The 19,483-nt window shown below is 36.5% G+C and overlaps 1 protein-coding gene across 7 annotated transcripts in view; it reads left to right on the forward strand.

The window, feature by feature from the left end:
- The window catches only part of LOC109051853 (receptor-type tyrosine-protein phosphatase U-like), a 229,222-nt gene that overhangs the window by 104,665 nt on the left and 105,074 nt on the right, over positions 1–19,483 (forward strand). For all 7 annotated transcript variants that reach the window (XM_042745001.1, XM_042745003.1, XM_042745007.1 and 4 more), the window contains exon 5: positions 8,085–8,200. In XM_042745001.1, coding sequence (XP_042600935.1) covers positions 8,085–8,200 — 116 coding nt within the window. The remainder of the gene's footprint in view (positions 1–8,084; positions 8,201–19,483) is intronic.

Below are 19,483 nucleotides of genomic sequence, written 5' to 3' on the forward strand. Positions count from 1 at the left end.
CACACTCACTGACCTTTTCCAGCCTAGAGGGGGGCGTATGACCAGGTCAGCCTACCTGGAACGAGGAACAAAGGTGGCCATTTCCTCCCGTCAGAGTCATGGGGTGCTTACTTTTGATCTGAATAGCCTTCATGGAAGACAATTATCCACTGACACTTTGCCTTCCATTTCCCTTGTTCTTGCTCCATGTCCACTTCCTGCGGCTGACCTTTTGTGCAGATATCACTCCATCTCCCGGTCCCAGCGGTCGCCGTCACAGATTTATTTATTTTCTGGGGGAAGAAGAAAGAAAAAGTGTCTTCTCTCTTTGGCTTTTGTGCGCCGTGTGCCACTACTTAATCTGTTGTTTCACTCAGGTGTGAATGAGCGCAAATCTCCTGTGTCCTTCGCTGTGCTGTTATTTTTCTCTATTCTCACGCTTCCCATGTCCTCACACACCTGCTGACCTGCACTCCATTAGCACTGCTGGAAGTGTGTGTTAGTGGACAACGCATAATTCTGCTCCAGCAGTTTGGATTGAGGTGCGGTGGGTTTTGCTGCCTGCTGACTTCTGAGAAATGCGGTCATGCTGACAGGAATGCTGGAAAACGGAAACTGTATGCGGATGGGGACCATGCTGTTGGATTGTGAGACTTAGTTTGTGGCCTGCTTTAATTTGATGGAGCTGACTGTAGGTTTGTGTTCACATTTTAATTTTACACCCCACAGCAAGAATGCAATTGCAAATGCTCCAGAAACACACCTAATGGACACACGAAGATGTCTGCTACCCTTGTATTACATACTCGTACATATATTTAAAAAGTTCTTTTATTCTGCTTCAGTGCAGATACACACTTATGAGATAAGAGGGATTCATTGTGATTAGCACACATTAATGTTTAGAATGCACTATTAGTGTATAGTGATTTAAGCAAGCTTTCTTGCTTTATAACATTTTGATGCATAACCATCCTACAAATCATCTTTTGAGATTAAATTTGCTTACATTTTCAGGTTTTGCCAGGATAAATCAACTTCTGTTTGACACCTGGATAGTTTAAAGCTCTCTGCTCAAAATGTTGTTTTAAGGTGATAAAAGCTGTATTACTGCATTTGAAAAACAAACAAACAAAAAAAATTCCCTACACATTTGAAAAGCTTTCCTGGAATCTGTAATTGCACTAAAACCATTGCTGTCTGACCAGACTTACACAATGTAGAGCAGTGATCAGCACCACGGACAGCTCCACTTACAGTCACTGCAGCTACTGTCATTAGAGTCACATCAAAATACTCTGTAGAAGTCTTGGGCTCTGGAAGGTGTTTATTTATTTATTTAATTATTATTCAATAAATTGACAATATTCACAATATTACTGTTTTACTGTATCTTTGATTAGATAAATACAGCCCTTGGTGAGCATCTGAGACTTGTTTCAAAAATCGCATATCCCCAGACTTTTAAACTGCTGTTCGTCTGCCAGCAATTTGTTTGTTGGCACATACAAATCTTTCCTCCTATTAATATGTAGACTCCATCAGATAAACGCTTTGAAGATCTGTCTGTTTGTCTGTCTGTCTGTTAGTTTGTGTCTGACTTTGATTTGGTGATGCATTATTAAAATGATGCTAAAGCATCCCAGAGTGAAATCAAATCAATCAACTCTGAGGTTTATCTAGTAACAGTTTATGGATTGGAAAAATACCAATTTACTGATAACAGATGACAATGCTACTCTACAAGCTTTTTATTTATTTATTTATTTTGCATTAATATTTAAAAACAGCCAGTTATACCTACTATTGCAATATTCTGGATTCTGCCATACACTTCTGTTAAACCTTTGCTGTTGGGGTGTTTAGTACAGTAACAGAAAGATGATGCTCAGTTTGGCAAATTTGCACATTGCTGATGGAGACCAACTGTAACGGCAAAACTGCTGACAGGCTCTGAAAACCTAAAATAAATTGCTAACTGATCATTCTATATTCCCTGACATGGCATTATTTTGTTTGCTTGCTTGCAAGTAGTGTTCATGTTTACAACTGCTAAAACAACTAGTTACATGTATTTATGCAGTTATGAAACTATTTATGTATTTTATTTTATAATTTATCTTTTTTTTTTTATTTAAAAGTATGGAAACACTTTAGTATAGGGACCTATTCTCACTATTAACTAGTTGCTTATCAGCATGCATATTACGTACTGGCTGTTTATTAGTACTTATAAAGTGCATATTCTGCATGAATCATATTCTACATCCCTAATCCTACCCAGTACCTAAACTAACATCTCCCTTACTAAATATTAATAAGCAGAAATTAGGAGTTTATTGAGGCAAAGGTTGTAGTTAATGGTTTGTTAATGGCAAGTATTGGACCTTTAAATAAAGTGTGACAGTACATTATTCGTAATTACTTGCAACTAACCTTTAACCAAGCCCTAACCTTATAGTACAGTAAATAGTTAATTACCATTACTCAGTACTTACTTGTGTAATTATCCGACAGAAGATTTTTCTGATTGATTGCTAGTAGTTCATTATAGCCATACATTAAGCCTGTAATATTAATGTAAGGTTTCATCACATTACTTTCAGAGAGCTGTGGGACACGAGCAGGACAGAGACCATCATATCTTCATGTCTTCTCCTGATCTTTCAAAGCAACTGACACTTGTTGTAATAGGTCAGAAGGGGACATTTTTCTTCCACATATGCAAGACATTAATGCTAGGCTTCATATTCCGCTGTGAGAGAAGGCAAAACTAAATTGCTGGTGCATGTGAAATGTGCTAAAGTATTTGAATAAGCCTGATGTGCTTTATCAAATCTGACAAGCATGTAAAAGGTATCTGTCCTAAATCGTTTATCTGCTTTACCACAGTGGAAGATGTAAATACAGTCATTAAAAATGTATGAAAGGAAGAAACATGGTCACACTTTAGTTTGGGGACCAGCACTCACTATTAACTAACTATTAACTATGACTTTAGTAAACTATGTTTAATAGTTAGTAAGGAAGTTGTTAAGTGTAGGTATGAGGTAGGATTAATGGATCTAAAATATAGTCATGCAGAATAAGACATTAATATGTGCTTTCTAACTACTAATAACCAGCCAATATGCAAGTAATATGCATGTTAATAAGCAAATAGTTATTATTAATATCCTTATAAATTGTTATTACTGTAATTTGTAATAGATTTGTGTGGCATGCATTTCAGATCAATCACTTGTGAAGGTAGCTGCCTATGTAGACAGCACAGCAGCTCACTAGGTTTTGAAACGACTTCTTTCCCTCACTCTAACCTGCAGCACATGTCATTCCCTCTGCTCCATTTCTTGAAGTATAATCCACATTACTGCTAATGAATTATAATGGAGGGTGTTTGTGAGAATATAAACCCCATGGAGACATACAGTCCGGCTCAGCTCAGAACCGCTGTTTGTCTGTGATAAACTCACCCAGAGGCCCTTACCGCAAAAACTCCCCTCAAGCAACAAATGTTTGTCGTCTTGAATGGCAATGCAGTGAAGAGCCTATCCTGGCGTCAGGGCAAAAGACCGTCACCATGGAGACAGGGCTCCCGAAAGTACCGGATCAGGAGCGTGGTTTCACTGTGGTCCTCTGCAAATGGAGCTGCATTAAAGGCTGTGTGACACTCTTACACAACATCAGACCGCCAAACCTTAGGTGTTAACACTTCTGCTTCTCAATACTCGCAGCATTTTGCCTCGTGTTCCCACCAAACAAAACCTGTCAAGGTTATCAAGGTTATCAAGATGGAGTAATCAGCATGTAGGAATCCATTTTGTTGGCCTGTAAGAACAAAGAAATAAACCAAAAAATTGCACAGAAAAGACTGCACTATTTTCAGTTTTTAACAAAAGTATTTTATTACTTCTTTAAGGCAAAACACTACAGGCAAAAATTCAAAATCCACCCTTTAACTCTAACATACCAACTGAATGAAATGAGCTTTGAACCTGGCCTTATCCAATGTTCACATATTTGTTCAAATTAATTCATATTCAATTAGACAACACCTCATTTGCATATTTACAATAAAATATGAAACAACTGTCTTAATGTACTGCAATTAATCAACTGGGGAATAAATAAAGAGATCTATTAGTTACTCTGATAATCCGTAGTGACTTGCCTTTTATTCCCAAAGATAATAATTTATTTATATTATTATATTCCAATTGATAATCACATGATTGTACCATTTATTTCCAAAATTAGTGTTATAATATATATATATATATATATAAAATTCTTCTTAAACTTATGAAACCAACATGAATACAAAGGTATATTCCTAAGTATTTGCCACTAAAACTTGGCTCTTAAAACTAGATTTTTGTTTTCATAATCTCATTGGACTTTGACCCCGGAAACATGACATTTCTTTCTTCCTTCTCAGAAAAGAAAGCAAACAGCAATAAAAAGAGAGAGAATATGGATTTTGAGAGAACAGCATTGAGCGGCTGTAGATTCACTGATCAGTGGCCAGATTTTGGGATGTCTGTGAACTATAGAGACATTGCAACAAAAACAGGCCAGTGTGTTTACCCAGAATGCTGTGCTCTTGCCAGCAGCAGTGCTGTGAGGTTTTTGCTCAGCTCCACTAGAACTGGAGCGAAATGAAGCCGCAGGAGTTACACACAGAGCAGACAGACGCGTCTGTCCTACATTTCCCTTGTTTGCTTTACGGATATTTTCTAAATTGACTAGGCGGCGTGCTGACTGAACTGCTCAACAACTAGTCAGCCTTAAGGGAAGGTTCAGGCTCATGTCAACAACACACCAGTCCTTTCTCAAGGGCCTAGGATGTGTTTATCTGTTTGAAAACAGCAGGATGGAGGTCGATCAAAATGTAAAAGAACATCTTGAAATGTTTTTAAAAGTTTTAACCTGCTGTTCATTTCAAGAGATATAGAAAACTATGGTAAGAATGGCCAAAATTGTCACTACAATATGGTGATGAGAACGTTGCTCTGATGACTGTAGTGCCTTTATGTTAAACCTGGTGATGCAACTTCTCATGCTAACAGTCCAACAGTTACTCTTAGCATACCAAAGCATGAGTGATTCTACAATGTAGAGTACATTTAATGTACATTGATGATTGTATATATATTCAGAACTATTTAGTTCTGAAAGTTTTTTTTTTTAAACCACACCCATTTCCCTAAACTATAATCCCTACATTTCTCAGTGCTTACACCATGTGGTCATTTAGGTGCGCACCCGGGTTCGATTGACGTCAGAGTTTGGTTTGTTTGGATGATGTGAACGCTGTCTTCCGAACTTGGGTGCGCACCCGCGAACCGTACCCGAGTCCACTTTCACATCTGGCCTGTTGCTTTGGAACCTGGCGTGTTTCCCCCCTTAGCTCGGTTCGTTTGGGCATATGTGAACACGGCAATTCTGCTCGGATCCACGACAAACAATCGGTCCGAGATTGCCTGAACGAGGTGGTTGTGGCTCGCTTTAAAAAAAAAACTCTGGATCAGTTTGGTTGTAGTGAGAAAGCAATCCGGTCCAACAGACTAACGAACCGGGCTATATCTAATGTATGATGGGTAATTACGTAAGTTCTGTGAAAAGCAGAAGATGATGTCTGTAGATGTATATACATCAATAAGTCCTCGAAGCTGTTGTTGTTCCATCAAAACTGGTTCCATCCTGACAGATATGAGCGGAATTCTGGAAAATAAACAGTGGAACTTTGACCAATGAGAGGACAGTTTACTCGCACATGACTTGTATTAACAATTTTGGTCCGTTTAGAAACTTTGCCATGTGAAAGAGAACCACACCAAGAATAAAAAGCAACAGAAGAAATTTGTCAGATCAGAAATGAAAATCTCAAAACTACTCACACATTTCTATTAGACTTGTTATAAATTGGCCATGAATTGCTCAAGTGAAACTTGACTCTTCACTATAATGAAGAGAATATAGATCAACCAATGACAAACCAGTTCTTTGAAACTGCTCAAAGGTGCATCTCATCTCATCGGAAAGCGTATATAGACAAAGGACAACAAAAGAGTTACAAATTCTGATAGTAGAATTTCTAATTTTTATTTTTGCCTTTTGAAATGGATATATGATACACAAGAAGTGCATGTGTGGATAGTAGTCAGCGTACAGTTTTCAGAATGGCACTGTTTGCTATACTGAAGACTGAAGTTCTGTGTGTTGGCAGGAACAAAGCTTTACTCCTCTGAGAATTGCTGCCATCATGTTTGTTTGGCACTAGACTGAATAGTCATCCTTAAAATCAATTTTTTTTTACACTCATATTCAATAACAGTGAATGCAGTGCAATCAATACACTCACATGGTATTAAAGCAATAAAAATGACAGTTTAAACCTACATCTTGCGTCACATTATAAGTGAGCTATTATACCATACAGCTCAGACCTCACGGCTTCCTCTGACAGAACAGATGGAGATTTCATTGTATCCATTCACATCTGGATTTTTTGATCGAGTTGCTGCCATGAGAAAGCCATCATTACACTGCTTGAACTTCACTTATTAGTGACATGTTGATGCAATTATAGATGAGAGCTGGAGGCTGCTGACGAGATGTATTATGTGGAAGCGAACAAATTGCCTTTCAAGAGGCCGTCTTTAGGTAAAAGCTATAGAATTTGTTCTTAAGATGATGGTTTGAGAGCATTTCAATCATTCAATGTTTGGAGACTTTTCATTATTATGGTCTGAAAAATGTGGAAGCCTTAGTGCAATTGAACGTTTACCTCCCGTCTTGCCGGCTATTTTGTTTTGCACTGGTCATGTTGAATTCACTCAGACTCACTCTAAGAGAAAATAAAGTTGGCAGCGTTTGTGTTTTCAGTAAAGTGTTGGGAATAAGTGAAGTGCAGTCATGTTATGGCAGCGGCGCTCTGTGTAATGATTTGATGCTGAGCTGACAAGCACAGGCAGATAAGAACAAATGAGGCATTCGGCGGGCATGAAGACAAAACATGACGCTTAGAGATAAGTGATATGAATGGACTGCATAACAAATGGGGAAACAGTATAAATCATTTTCATTTTGCACTTTATTGCAAAATGGTAAGGGCAAAAAAGATTTAAGAAGTAGGAAAGACAACAAATAGTACAGGGAACATGCACTTGCTTGTTTAAGATCAGAACAGATTTAACCATAAAAAACAAAATATGATAATTAAATGATTAAAATTAAATATATATTTTTAAACGTTTAACACTATATTATTACATCAATTAGGCTTGTCTCCACACCAGATTGTTGGACGCTTAACAAAGCCTCACAGGTTTCATAATTCTCAATATCACCCACATAATGAATAAAAAACTGAATTTAACAAATGAATGATTAATTCTAAATTATACACCTGCTATAAGTAAATCCTTACCTAAATAGGACACTCACTATATAGCAAATATCAAATGCCTGATTGTTTATATCATCACAAAATGTGAAGATATTAGAGGTTGTACTGTGGTCTACCTGATCTCATGACAAAAACGTACCTGTATTTATAGCTAATTTGTTGTGAATGGAGATTAACATCATTAAATAAACTACTGGACATGCACCAAGCAATACAGAACTAAAATACATCTACAAGTAGGCGATGCCTTTCCTACTTTATTTAAAGAGTGCTTATAGTTAACTCTACGCTAAGTTACATACCTGGAGATGCTTCCTCTGGTTTGGCATTGGAACCTTCAATGTTGATAACATTTTAATAGTTGGCAAACATATTTTGCACTGAACTGTTATATTTGCATTCTCTGATTTCTGGATGAACTGACTTCTAAATTTCCAGCACTTGAACACAAATTTATCACTCACAATGGTGTCAACATTGTACTTGCTTGTCAGTGTTATATTACTTATTAGTGCATTAAGTAATAATGTAATATCTTTGAATTATCTTTATTGGTATATTTCCAACAAATACAGTCATGGAATTAACTGTAAATTCATTTTATTAATTTACCAGCGTGTCATGCAGTTAATTTGATTACAGTTTTAATTGAGTAACATCCCGAGTAATAACAGTTTCTTCTCTTTGTGCACAGATAAAGTGCCTCATTTCTCCAGACTCGGGGATGTGGAGGTGAACGCAGGACAGAATGCCACATTTCAGTGTGTGGCGACCGGACGCTCCACCAAGACTGACCCCTTCCTGATGGAGGTGAGTGTGTGTGTGTGTGTGTGTGTGTGAGAGAGAGAGGGAATGTGAATTTTAATATGCAGATATTGCTTAATGAAGCAGCAAGCTTAGACATACTATATTTGGGATGTTTAACTGCTGGAAGACAGAAACATGTGACATTCAGTAAAAAAAAAAAAAAAAAAAAAAAACCTCATTAAAATTCATTTTTAATTAAGCAGCAGCAATTGCACTTCCCGGTCCTATTTGATGTGTAGGGGATAGTTGGAATTATTTTATTATTAAATGCCATTTATCTTTACATTATGTACAGTGTTAAATAAAATATACACAAGTCAGTTGAGTCAAGTAAAAAATAGGCTGCACAAATATTTAACCTTGTTTAAATTAAATATTTAAACATCCTTATTAATGGTAGTACACCTTGAATTGCATTTAGGAGTATTTTGGCAACATATTATTATTTATTTATTTATTATTATTATTATTATTATTATTATTATTATTATTATTATTATTATTATTATTTATTTTCTTCTGTGTAGAACATTCCCAAAGCTAAACTCAAGATTGCTAAAATACACTCTTCTTTTAATAAAATATCTAAACACTCTTTAGAAAAGTAACATTTACTATGGAATATTAGTTTTTTTAGGGCAATATAGAATTGCCTGTTGTCACGCTCTTTGTGTGTCTTTTGATCAGCTTTCTAGTTTATTTAGTTCATGCTCTCCTTTGTTCCTTGCACCTTTTGTTTCCATGGTTACTAATTGATTGAGTACTCTGTTCAGGTGCTGCTTGTTTAGTTCTTGTTTGCTTGCTCTATTTAAGTCCTGAGTTTCTCCCCAGTCTTTGTCTGGTATTGGAGGTTTTGGTTTGATTGTAGAGTCCAAGTGGGACTGGGTTTATGTTAGTGGCTTTAAATAAAGTACCTGTGATTGATACATCTTCTTTGTCGAGCGCCTATCTCTACACAAACTCTCTGACATATGTAGGCATATTTTAGCCTGTTTATTTAAAACGGGGGTGGTTGACCGGGGTTTTTTTTTTTTTAACACATAATTTTTCACAATTTACTTTTATTCCACACTGCTCTGTCCCTTCTCTGAGAAACAAGCTGTTCATTTCCTTCTTTTATGAAGCCCCTCCCTCAGAAATAGGTGATGGGCTCTGATTGGTTAGCTGGTCCAGTGTGTTGTGATTGGCTAAACTGTCTCTAGTGCATGTCTAAACGTCCCGCCCCAACCTCAGCGGCATGTGCTCCAGCTGTATTGTAAATAACAGCGTCGTTAATATCGCTTATCAGTTTGAGCCTGATTGAGAAGCAGAGGATATCATTGAAGAGGATCGTGCCGAACCTGTGCAAGTATGGCTCTTAATGGTAGTTAATGTTTTTTGTTTGTTGTTGTCTCATACTTTTAGATACGCTGTTATTTGTAAATGTTACTGCTTATGTTAGCTTTTAATATAAGGTTTTATCCTGATTAAAGCTTTAATACAGTATGGACTGCATGCGCACCCATGTTTAACACTTCTCGTAGCTATGTGAAAATAAGTGTATAATTGTAGTTCATTGCTGAGATGCAGAGCAGGGCGATGCGAGTAACAGTATTAAGAACTGCTGCTTTAGAACATTGATTTTGAAACTTGTGAATCCATTAGAATCGTTAGAATTGACAGAAACACGATTCATATATGAAATGATTTTTACATGCACCCCTAGTTTTCTTCCTCTTCTCTAAAGCAGTGCAGCATGGCTCCGCCCCCTTTTCTGCCTTTTCCCGAGAGCGGGGTTTATCTTGGTTAGTTAAGTCACGAACCCTGGAAGTAACTTCTTGTAGTCCCTACCAGCCATTGTTGTAGGCATTAAACAGACAGAATTTTGAAAGACGTTATCTCCTTTTGCATTGAACTCTCAGCTTCGTAACTTTGAAGGTATTGTTTATGCTCAAACAGCAACATTACACACTAACTAATGTTAAAAAAGTGAAATCATAAAGAACCACCCCTTTAATAATAATAAAAAATAATAATAATAAATAACAAAATTCTCTTTATGATAAATTTCACAACTATCAGAACAGCTTTACTATCTTCTGCACTTTACTGTCTTCTCATGGAACGCAGAACTTTTTTGAGCCAATGATTTGTGCCATAAAGTCAACATTTTAAGCCAAACTGACATCACAAAAATGTGCACAGTCCAAAACCTCTAGTGACTTATGAATTGTGCTGTTAAAAACACAGTGTGGCACCTCTATGGGACATTTCTAAATTCTTGATCTATGTAAGCGTGCCCTTAATAGTGTCTTTGATCGTGTAAAGTTAGGCTCCTGTGTGAGCGCCCCCATCAGGTCGATCCCAGCATAAGCTATCAGTGATAGATCTCTGCTCTCTTTCAGTTTTTGTGTTTGGTTTGCCCCGGGCCTTGTGGATTCTTGTCTTACAACCTTTTCACTCTCTCATTGCTGTTGTTCAGTGTAATTCCATTACTCTGGAAAGGTCACACAAGTTTGAACTGAGTTGTGATGGAGCAGTCAAGTATTAAAGCGAGCTACAGCAAATTGGAAATCCACACATTCAGTGCTTGTCCAGTAGCAGTTCATGACAGTAGTTGTTTGGTTTTAATGGTACACAGTGTTTTTTTTTTTTTTTCTTTTTCAAAGTTGTACACTTAAAGAAGTTCTTTGTAGTTGTATGACTGACAGCATGAGCAACACTTTTCATTAATAAACCAATAGAGGATCAAGTGCTGTATTATTTTGAGTGAGAACTATTAAATATTTTAGATAATCCATTATGTAACATAAAATCAGCACAGTGTGAAAAGTAGGTCATTTTAAGCACATTAATTGTCTGAATCGCCCCCAACCATAGACAGACCCACACAAACATGATTTTGACTGCAATCATATCCAGCAATTAAAATCACTGATCACTATCACAACTCGGTCATAGTCTGTTAAGTTGCATAATACCTATTTTAATTAATAACTTTTTATTATGTTTATCAGTAATGTTGTATTTATAAGATAATAAGATGATCAAACAATATTGTTTGATATTATTATTTTTTTTTTATATATATAATACCTAGAAATATTAATAATACCTGGAAATATTGGACAGACACTTTAGACAAAATCTAAAACACTGGCATGTGTGTTGAGTCATATTTGATAGATCAGGCTTTTACAGCTCCTGTAGTATGATGTAGTAAAAATATAGAGCCCATATTCATTAAGGGGAAAAAATCATATAAATAACACATTATAAAACATATAATGCAATGCAATTGCATGATTGAGAAATGAACAAATAACCATTACCCAAAAACTACAGTACAGAAGTGAGACAGTAGGCTTTGCAGTGTATTATACAAGAATATCATTTCTCCAGAATCAGTATTTGGTGCTTGTAACTCGATGTTATTTCCACATTTACATTTTATGGAGTATTTGACTAGACAGAGAATTACCTATAGTGCTACTTTAAAGTTGATTTTGCAGATTTTTATAAATCCTCTAGCATACAGATCTCAAAGTGTGTCACATATGGAGTAAAATCCATAAAAATCCCATTGGCTTCGAAGATTCTCTTCATATTCTTATCAGACTACAATAGCACACATATGGAATAAGAGAGACTTATGGCTTTACTTACAATAATAAGGTTTGTGTGATGCATGGCAAATACATGAAGAGCTCTTCAATTAACTATCATTGGATTCATACTTACCTTCAACATCCACCCTCATATATTGTTTCAATGGCAGTTTTCTCCGTACTGAAACTCTTCCCTGGCGTATAACCTCTCTCTCTTGAACAATCACTGAGCTCTGGCTCCATCGTTGACTGGATCCTCTCTTCATATCGTTCTCAAAGCTTAACATCAGAAACACTTTCTGGGCGACTGAAGTTGCTGAGGTTTTTAGCATTGGATGTGAGTCCCCAGGCTTTAGTTAGGACGACCTTTGTTTTTTCTATTCCTTTTTTCTTTTGTCTTTCTTTTCATGCGCTGATTCTTTTTGTATGTAAATCCAATTTGAAAATCTCTTTCAAGACGGAGGATGAGACTAGCTCTGTTCCTCATGAGCGGAACCTACTGAACACGGAGTCCAGCGAATGGAAATTATCTAAATACTCAAAATACGCAGCACACGTGAATGAGAACAAGCATATATTTAATTAGTTTCTCTTGACTCTATCTGCCATTTTGGATTATGTTTATTCACTCATTGTAGCCTATTATGGAATTGACTTTGGAATTATGGAATTCTTTGCTAGAATTAGGCCATGTTTTTTCTTTGATTTAACCTGCGACGAGAGTGTGCCAGTCTTGTGCAAAAGCTCTTTTTTTTCACATAAAACATGCTATTTTACACAAGCCAGCACATATAAAGAACATAAAATCCTGTTTAAATTACAATTTTCTAATTTTACTTGTCCCTCTAGTCACCTTTTGCAAACTGGTTAGCACATTCACATGTAGACACACACACACCACATGAGACACGCAGGCCTCCCAGCCTTAAATTAATGCAGTTAATGTCTTCTTCAAATCCTCACCACAGGCCAAACAATTCACACTGATCTTCCCTTATATCAGTTATCGCTAACAACCAGCGTATGCATTTAAATGATACCTAATAAGGCCGTTACAGGGTTTTGCATAGGCACATTTAACTTGCACTTTATATTGCGGTTAATGCAAGTATTCTTGCATAACAAACCTACTTTACTGACTGCAGTTACAATGTAGAAACTTTTATATGGTTAAAAAAATGCCAATCACACATGGCTTTCTTGGTTTCTGTCTACCACAAAATAATATATGTTTTCAAAAATATGTCAGTGTATATATTATATATTGATATATATCTCAGTTATTGAAGCCCTAAGACTGGCAAGAGCGAAGTCCAAATCTTCAATACTTAACTTGCTGGATCTGTCCGCTGCTTTTCACACAGTTAACCACCACATCCTTCTGTCAACCATATTGATAAAGGTCATCTCAGGAATTGCACTCCAGTGGTTTGAGCCTTACCTCTCAGATAGATCCTTTAAGGTATCTTGGACAGGCGAGGTGTCCAAGTCGCAACATCTAACTACTGGGGTGCCTCAGGGCTCAGTTCTTGGACCACTTCTGTTCTCTGTCTACATGGCATCACTAGGTTCTGTCATTCAGAAACATGGCTTTGATGACACTCAACTCTACCTCTCATTCCATCCTGGTGATCCGAAGATAGCTGCTCGTATCTCAGCTTGTCTAACAGGCATGTCTGGCTGGAATTAAGGACTATCACCTTAAACTCAACCTTGCAGAGACAGAACTGCTTGTGGTTCCATCAAACCCATTGTTTCATCACAATTTCACCATCCAGTTAGGCACATCAACCATAACTCCTTCAAAAACAGCCAAAAATATTGAAGTTATGATTGATGATCAGCTGACTTTCTCAGACCACATTGTTAAAACTGTCCGGTCCTGCAGATTTGCTTTATTCAACATCAAGAAGATCAGGCCCTTTCTTTTGGAACATGCTTCACATCTCCTTGTTCAGTCTTTTGTTCTGTCCAGGCTGGACTATTGCAATGATCTCTTGGCAGGTCTTCCAGCCAGTTCTATCAAACCTTAACAATTAATCCAGAACGTGGCCAATATATTAATTTTTAATGAGCCGAGAAAAATGCACATCACACCTCCGTTTATCAATTTGCACTGGCTACCAATAACTGCTGTTCAAGGCATTGATGTTTGCCTACAAAACCACCACTGTTTCTGCACCCCTTTACCTAAATTCATTACTTCAGACTTATGTACACTCTAGAAGCTTGCGTTCTGCAAGTGAACGTTGCTTTATTGTGCCATCCCAAAGAGGCACAAAATCACTTTCACTGACTTTTACATTAAATGTTCCCTCCTGGTGGAGTGACCTGCCCAACTCAATCCAAGCAGATAAATCCTTAGCCATCTTCAAGGATCGCCTAAAAACACATTTCTTCCATTTCTATTTGACCTTCTTACTTTAGCACTCTGTATTCTAATTAAATTCTTAAAAAAAAAAAAAAACTTGCCTCTTTTAGACTTGCACTATATTCATTTACTAACTGCTTGTTTTCTTTAAAAAGAGCTTGCTCTATTCTTTTTCTATTTTATAAAAAAAAAAAAAAACTTGCTACGTGTACTGCCTTAAAGGGTTAGTTCACCCAAATATTAAAATTATGTCATTAATGACTCACCCTCATGTCGTTCCAAACCTGTAAGACCTCCGTTCATCTTCGGAACACAGTTTAAGATATTTTAGATTTATTCCGAGAGCTTTCAGTCCCTCCATTGAAAATGTATGTACGGTATACTGTCCATGTCCAGAAAGATAATAAAAACATCTTCAAAGTAGTCCATGAGACATCAGAGGGTCCGTTAGAATTTTTTGAAGCATCGAAAATACATTTTGGTCCAAAAATAGCAAAAACTACGACTTAATTCAGCATTGTCTTCTCTTCCGGGTCTTTTATGAGCGCGTTCACAACACTGCAGTTTAGTGATATCCGGTTCGCGAACGAATCACTCGATGTAACCGGATCTTCTTGAACCAGTTCACCAAATTGAACTGAATCATTTGAAACGGTTCGCGTCTCCAAGCATTAATCCACAAATGACTTAAGCTGTTAACTTTTTTAATGTGGCTGACACTCCCTCTGAGTTCAAATAAACCAATATCCCGGAGTAATTCATTTACTCAAACAGTACACTGACTGAACTGCTCTGAAGAGAGAACTGAAGATGAACACCGAGCCGAGCCAGATAACGAACGAAAGATTGACTCGTTCTTGAGTCAAGAACCGGTTGCATCGGTTTTCGGATCACCAGTACACTGAACCGAGAACCGTTTCTGTCTGAATAGTCCGGTTCGAGAACCGAGGAGCTGATGATACTGCGCATGCATGATTCAGCGTGAAGCAGACTGACACACAGAACCGAACCGAACTGGTTCTTTTGGTGATTGATTCTGAACTGATTCTGTGCTAATGTTATGAGCGCAGGTAAACCGAAGGCTTGAATCAAGGGCAATCATTACGTCGAGCGCAAAAGAATTGGTGAACAGTTTTCTTCAACTGGTTTATTAAATCGAACTGTACGAAAGAACCGGTTCGCAGAAAAGAACCAAACTTCCCATCACTACTGGTGATCCGAAAACCGATCTTTTATTATTATTGTTATTATTTTGCATATTCATTCTTGCTCTTTGTATATTTTCCCTTTTATTATTACTCTAAAGCAATTGTGATACATTTGTAAACGATCAGGAAAACTGCATTTCCACTGTTGAGTGTATGATTAACCGAGTAGTTATCAGTTTAGGGCCAATCGAAAATATACCGTGATCATTTGATAGAATGACAAATTACATAGTTTTGTTTGTGTTGTGTTTTATTCTACGTCTCCTCATTTCCTCGCTTCAGTGAATTGTGACAGTTTGGACAAATGGTACACAAATGTTTGTGATTTGTGTAAAACCTTTTTTTTTTTTTTAGTTTTTTTATATTGTTTGTTTGTTTTATTTATTGTTGTGACATTTAAGAGTTTTGTGCACATTGTTTTGAGAAAATTATTTGCATGATTTGTAATTTGTATAAAATGAATGAAAACGTAAAATCTGTTTAGGACAATTACAAAGTGTTCAGCTCACTGTGTTAACTGTTTTTAGAACAGTGACCTGAGTTTGGAGAAATGTCAAATCGATTGAGAAAAACTATAATAGCATGATTTAGCACTTAGTAAGTGTCGCTAGCATGTTTAGCACGCAATGTCATATTTTATTGTGTTGTTAATAGTGCATCACATTGTTAAACAACACTTCCTGTTGCTGGTAGGTGGCGCTATAGCTATAATAAAATATGAGCATGTATATGTCCTCAGGCCAGGACAGAAACAAATTTAAGTTTGAGGCAGATTGGACATTGTATGGCTGAGTTACAGCACATTCCTGTTTCATTGTATTAATAGCAAGCTTTAGCAAATAAGCTAAGTGTTGCTAGCATGTTTCTAACATGTTGCCAGCCTGTTTAAAGGAACATGCCACTATTTTTGAAAATAGGCTAACTCCCCTAGAGTTAAACAGTTGAGTTTTACCATTTTTGAACCCATTAAGCCAATCTCTCATTCAGGCGCAATGATATTATTAATTTCAGGTGCGGCGTGATATCATTGCTCCTACTGCAGCCATGGAACGGCAACAAAGTTCCTTGATTATTATGCTGGAATGAGAGTATAGTTCCTAGCCATATCGGCCTAGAAAATCGCAACCTTTCATTTTCCGTTGGTCTTAGTACATGATGTAACTACAGAAGAGTCAAGTTTTAAAGAGGAAAAATATAGAAACTCTTTGGTTATTTTTGAGCGAGATGCTAATGGTCTAATCAGATTCAATGATCTTTGCTAAGCTGCAACTAAAAGTTCTACCGCCAGACCCAGGGATCGGCTGAATGGATTCGAAAATGGTAAAACTCAACTGTTTAACTCTAGGGAAGATGGAAAATGAGTCTTTTCAAAAATAGTGGCATGTTTCTTTAACACTTGCTGACACTTTTTAAGATATTGCTTGGAGTCCATAACTTTGTTAAACATGCCACTTCCTGTTGCCAGTAGGAGGCGCTATGACTATAACCAAATATGGGCATGTAGATGTGTTCAGGCCAGGACTCTCATCAAACATGTTAAGTTTGGCGCATATTGGACATTGCATACCTGAGTTACAGCAACTTCCTGTTTCATTGTAGCATGCTTAAGCAAATTAGCTAAGTGTTGCTGGCAGGTTTTAGCATGTTTGTAGAATGTTGCATGTTAAGTTTAAGGCATATTGGACACTGCATGCCTGAGTTACAGCAACTTCCTGTTTCACTGCATTGATAGCATGCTTTAGCACTTAGCTAAGTGTTGCTAGCACGTTCTAACATGTTTCTATCATGTTGCTAGCCTATTTAACACCTAACGACACTTTGCAATATGTTGCTAGAGGTCCGTAACAGTGTTAACCATAAAACTTCATGTTGCCAGCAGGTGACGCTATGACTATAACTGAATATGGGCATGGGAATGTGTTCAGGACAGAACACCTATCAAATGTGTGAAGTTTGGGGCAGATCGGATATTGCTTGCCTGAGTTACAGCAATTTCCTGTTTTATGGTGAGATGTCGAAATTTGTCAGGCTGCCAGGGACACGGCCTTCGACAAAAACTCAAGATCTTTGCAATTTAGCATTACAAAGGCATTATGACAACCCTGATAACCTTATGATAGCTGCTGCCGAGCGCTGGCCCTGCAGATGCTTTAATTGCAGCTTGTGTTTTGATCGTGTTTTGGCTTTGAGCGAATCCTCCTTGGACTGAGAGTCTCTCAGCTGTGTTCTCACTGCGGTTTAAATACTACAAACAAATCAGTCTGTGTACATCACGAGTTCACAAGCAGAAGCGCTGGCTTCTCGGGCGGGGGGGAATAGTTGAGAAGGTGTGCCGTTTGCTCGCCAGTTTAATTGATGTGTATTATTTATCGGTGTGCTGTGGCATGACCGTAAGGAACAGAGCAATGAGCCGCAATATGTTATTTACATCATTTGTGTAACTGCCAGCTATTTCAGCCTTGTGTTTATTTTCTCTTCCGTTTGCCAGCATCATGAATGAATGCTTCAAAGCAATTCAGAAAATATGAAGGCTGTTGAAGGTGCTCTTTCAGGCAACAAACAGATGTTGTGCTGTTAGATGCTTTAGGTTTAGGAATATTTTTCCAAAAAATGTAAATCCTGTCATCATTTACTGACATGCTGTTTTAAACCTGACTGTCTTTATTTTGTAGAATACAAAAGGAGATATTTTGCAGTCTTCCTGCGGGTCTTTGCATTATAATGAAAGCAGATGGTGACCAGGGATTGTCCAAAAAAAAGAAGAAAAAAAAAAGAAAACACCATAAACTAAAACTGTGTGTAGAGTATTACTAGTCTTCCATGTATGGAAGCCCATTTTCGCCACAAAAACAAAAACAAAAACACAAACAAAGTAATTGCGACTTTTTATCTCACAATCCTGACTTTTTTTTTTCTCAGAATTGTGAGATATAAACTCATAATTGTGAGAAAAAAAGAAAGTCAGAATTGCAAGATATAAACAGTATGGGTCACCATACTTGGCTGTATGTCATGTCACTAAACTCGCAATTGCGAGAAATAAATACAAATTGCGACTTTATATCTCGCAATTCTGATTTTCTTTTTATCTCACAATTATGAGTTCATATCTCACAATTACAGCTTTTTTCAATTAAATTGCAAGTTTATATCTCACAATTTTGAGAAAAAAAGTCACAAATACTTTGTTCTATTTTTTGTTCAGTGGCGGAAACGGGCTTCCATATACATTCTAGTGTTTTTCTTGTTAACTAAAACTAAAACTAAATATATTGAATTTGTTTTTGTTAACACTTTATATATTATTATTATTATTATTTTCCCCAACTTGCTGTATTCAAATATGCCATATGTCATCTAATGCACTTTTTACATTTGCAAATAATATTAAGAAAAAAAAAAAAACATTATATATATAATAATATATACCAAAAAACAGTCAATATGTTATTAATGTGCATGTTAATAAGAAACAAGTTAATAGTGAGAATTGGTCCCTATACTAGTCTTATCAGTTGTTTAAAGCACTTCACACATTGTTCACTCATAACCACAAGGTTAGGAAGGGTGATAAAGGGTGATTATATTCTTGATAAAAACATAAAAACAGCAATAAGAGCACATCTTAAGAGAAAAGTGTTGCATTTTACCCAATTACAGATTTATTATAAAGTACAGTATTATAAAATTATAAAATTTCCCAGATTTCAGAATTGCAGTTTGACAAAACTGTCAAATACGTTTTCAACCTTGTTCTACAACAATATTATTGCTGAAACAAGACTAAGGTCAAACCAGCTAAATTATGCTATCTGTACTTGTGTGCATAACCATATGAATTGAAAGTGTAAATACGTTTGATTAAAGTTAACTAACATCTGTTAATCATTATGCAATGTTCAATAGGTTCATTAATAAACTTTTACAAGCATGTTATCTTACATTTGTAGCTATTTGAATATGTTCGAGTAATGCTTGTTAATAATCGATGAATTAAATTTAAAAAGTGTTTTCTTCGTTGAAATAAAGCTGAAATAAACTATAAAGATTCAATTTGAAATGTTGTTTTGGCAATTAACTGAAAGAAAGGTTGAGTACTAAATTACTAAAATACAACTGA

Source organism: Cyprinus carpio, chromosome B19 (assembly GCF_018340385.1).
Source record: "Cyprinus carpio isolate SPL01 chromosome B19, ASM1834038v1, whole genome shotgun sequence".
NCBI lineage: Eukaryota > Metazoa > Chordata > Actinopteri > Cypriniformes > Cyprinidae > Cyprinus > Cyprinus carpio.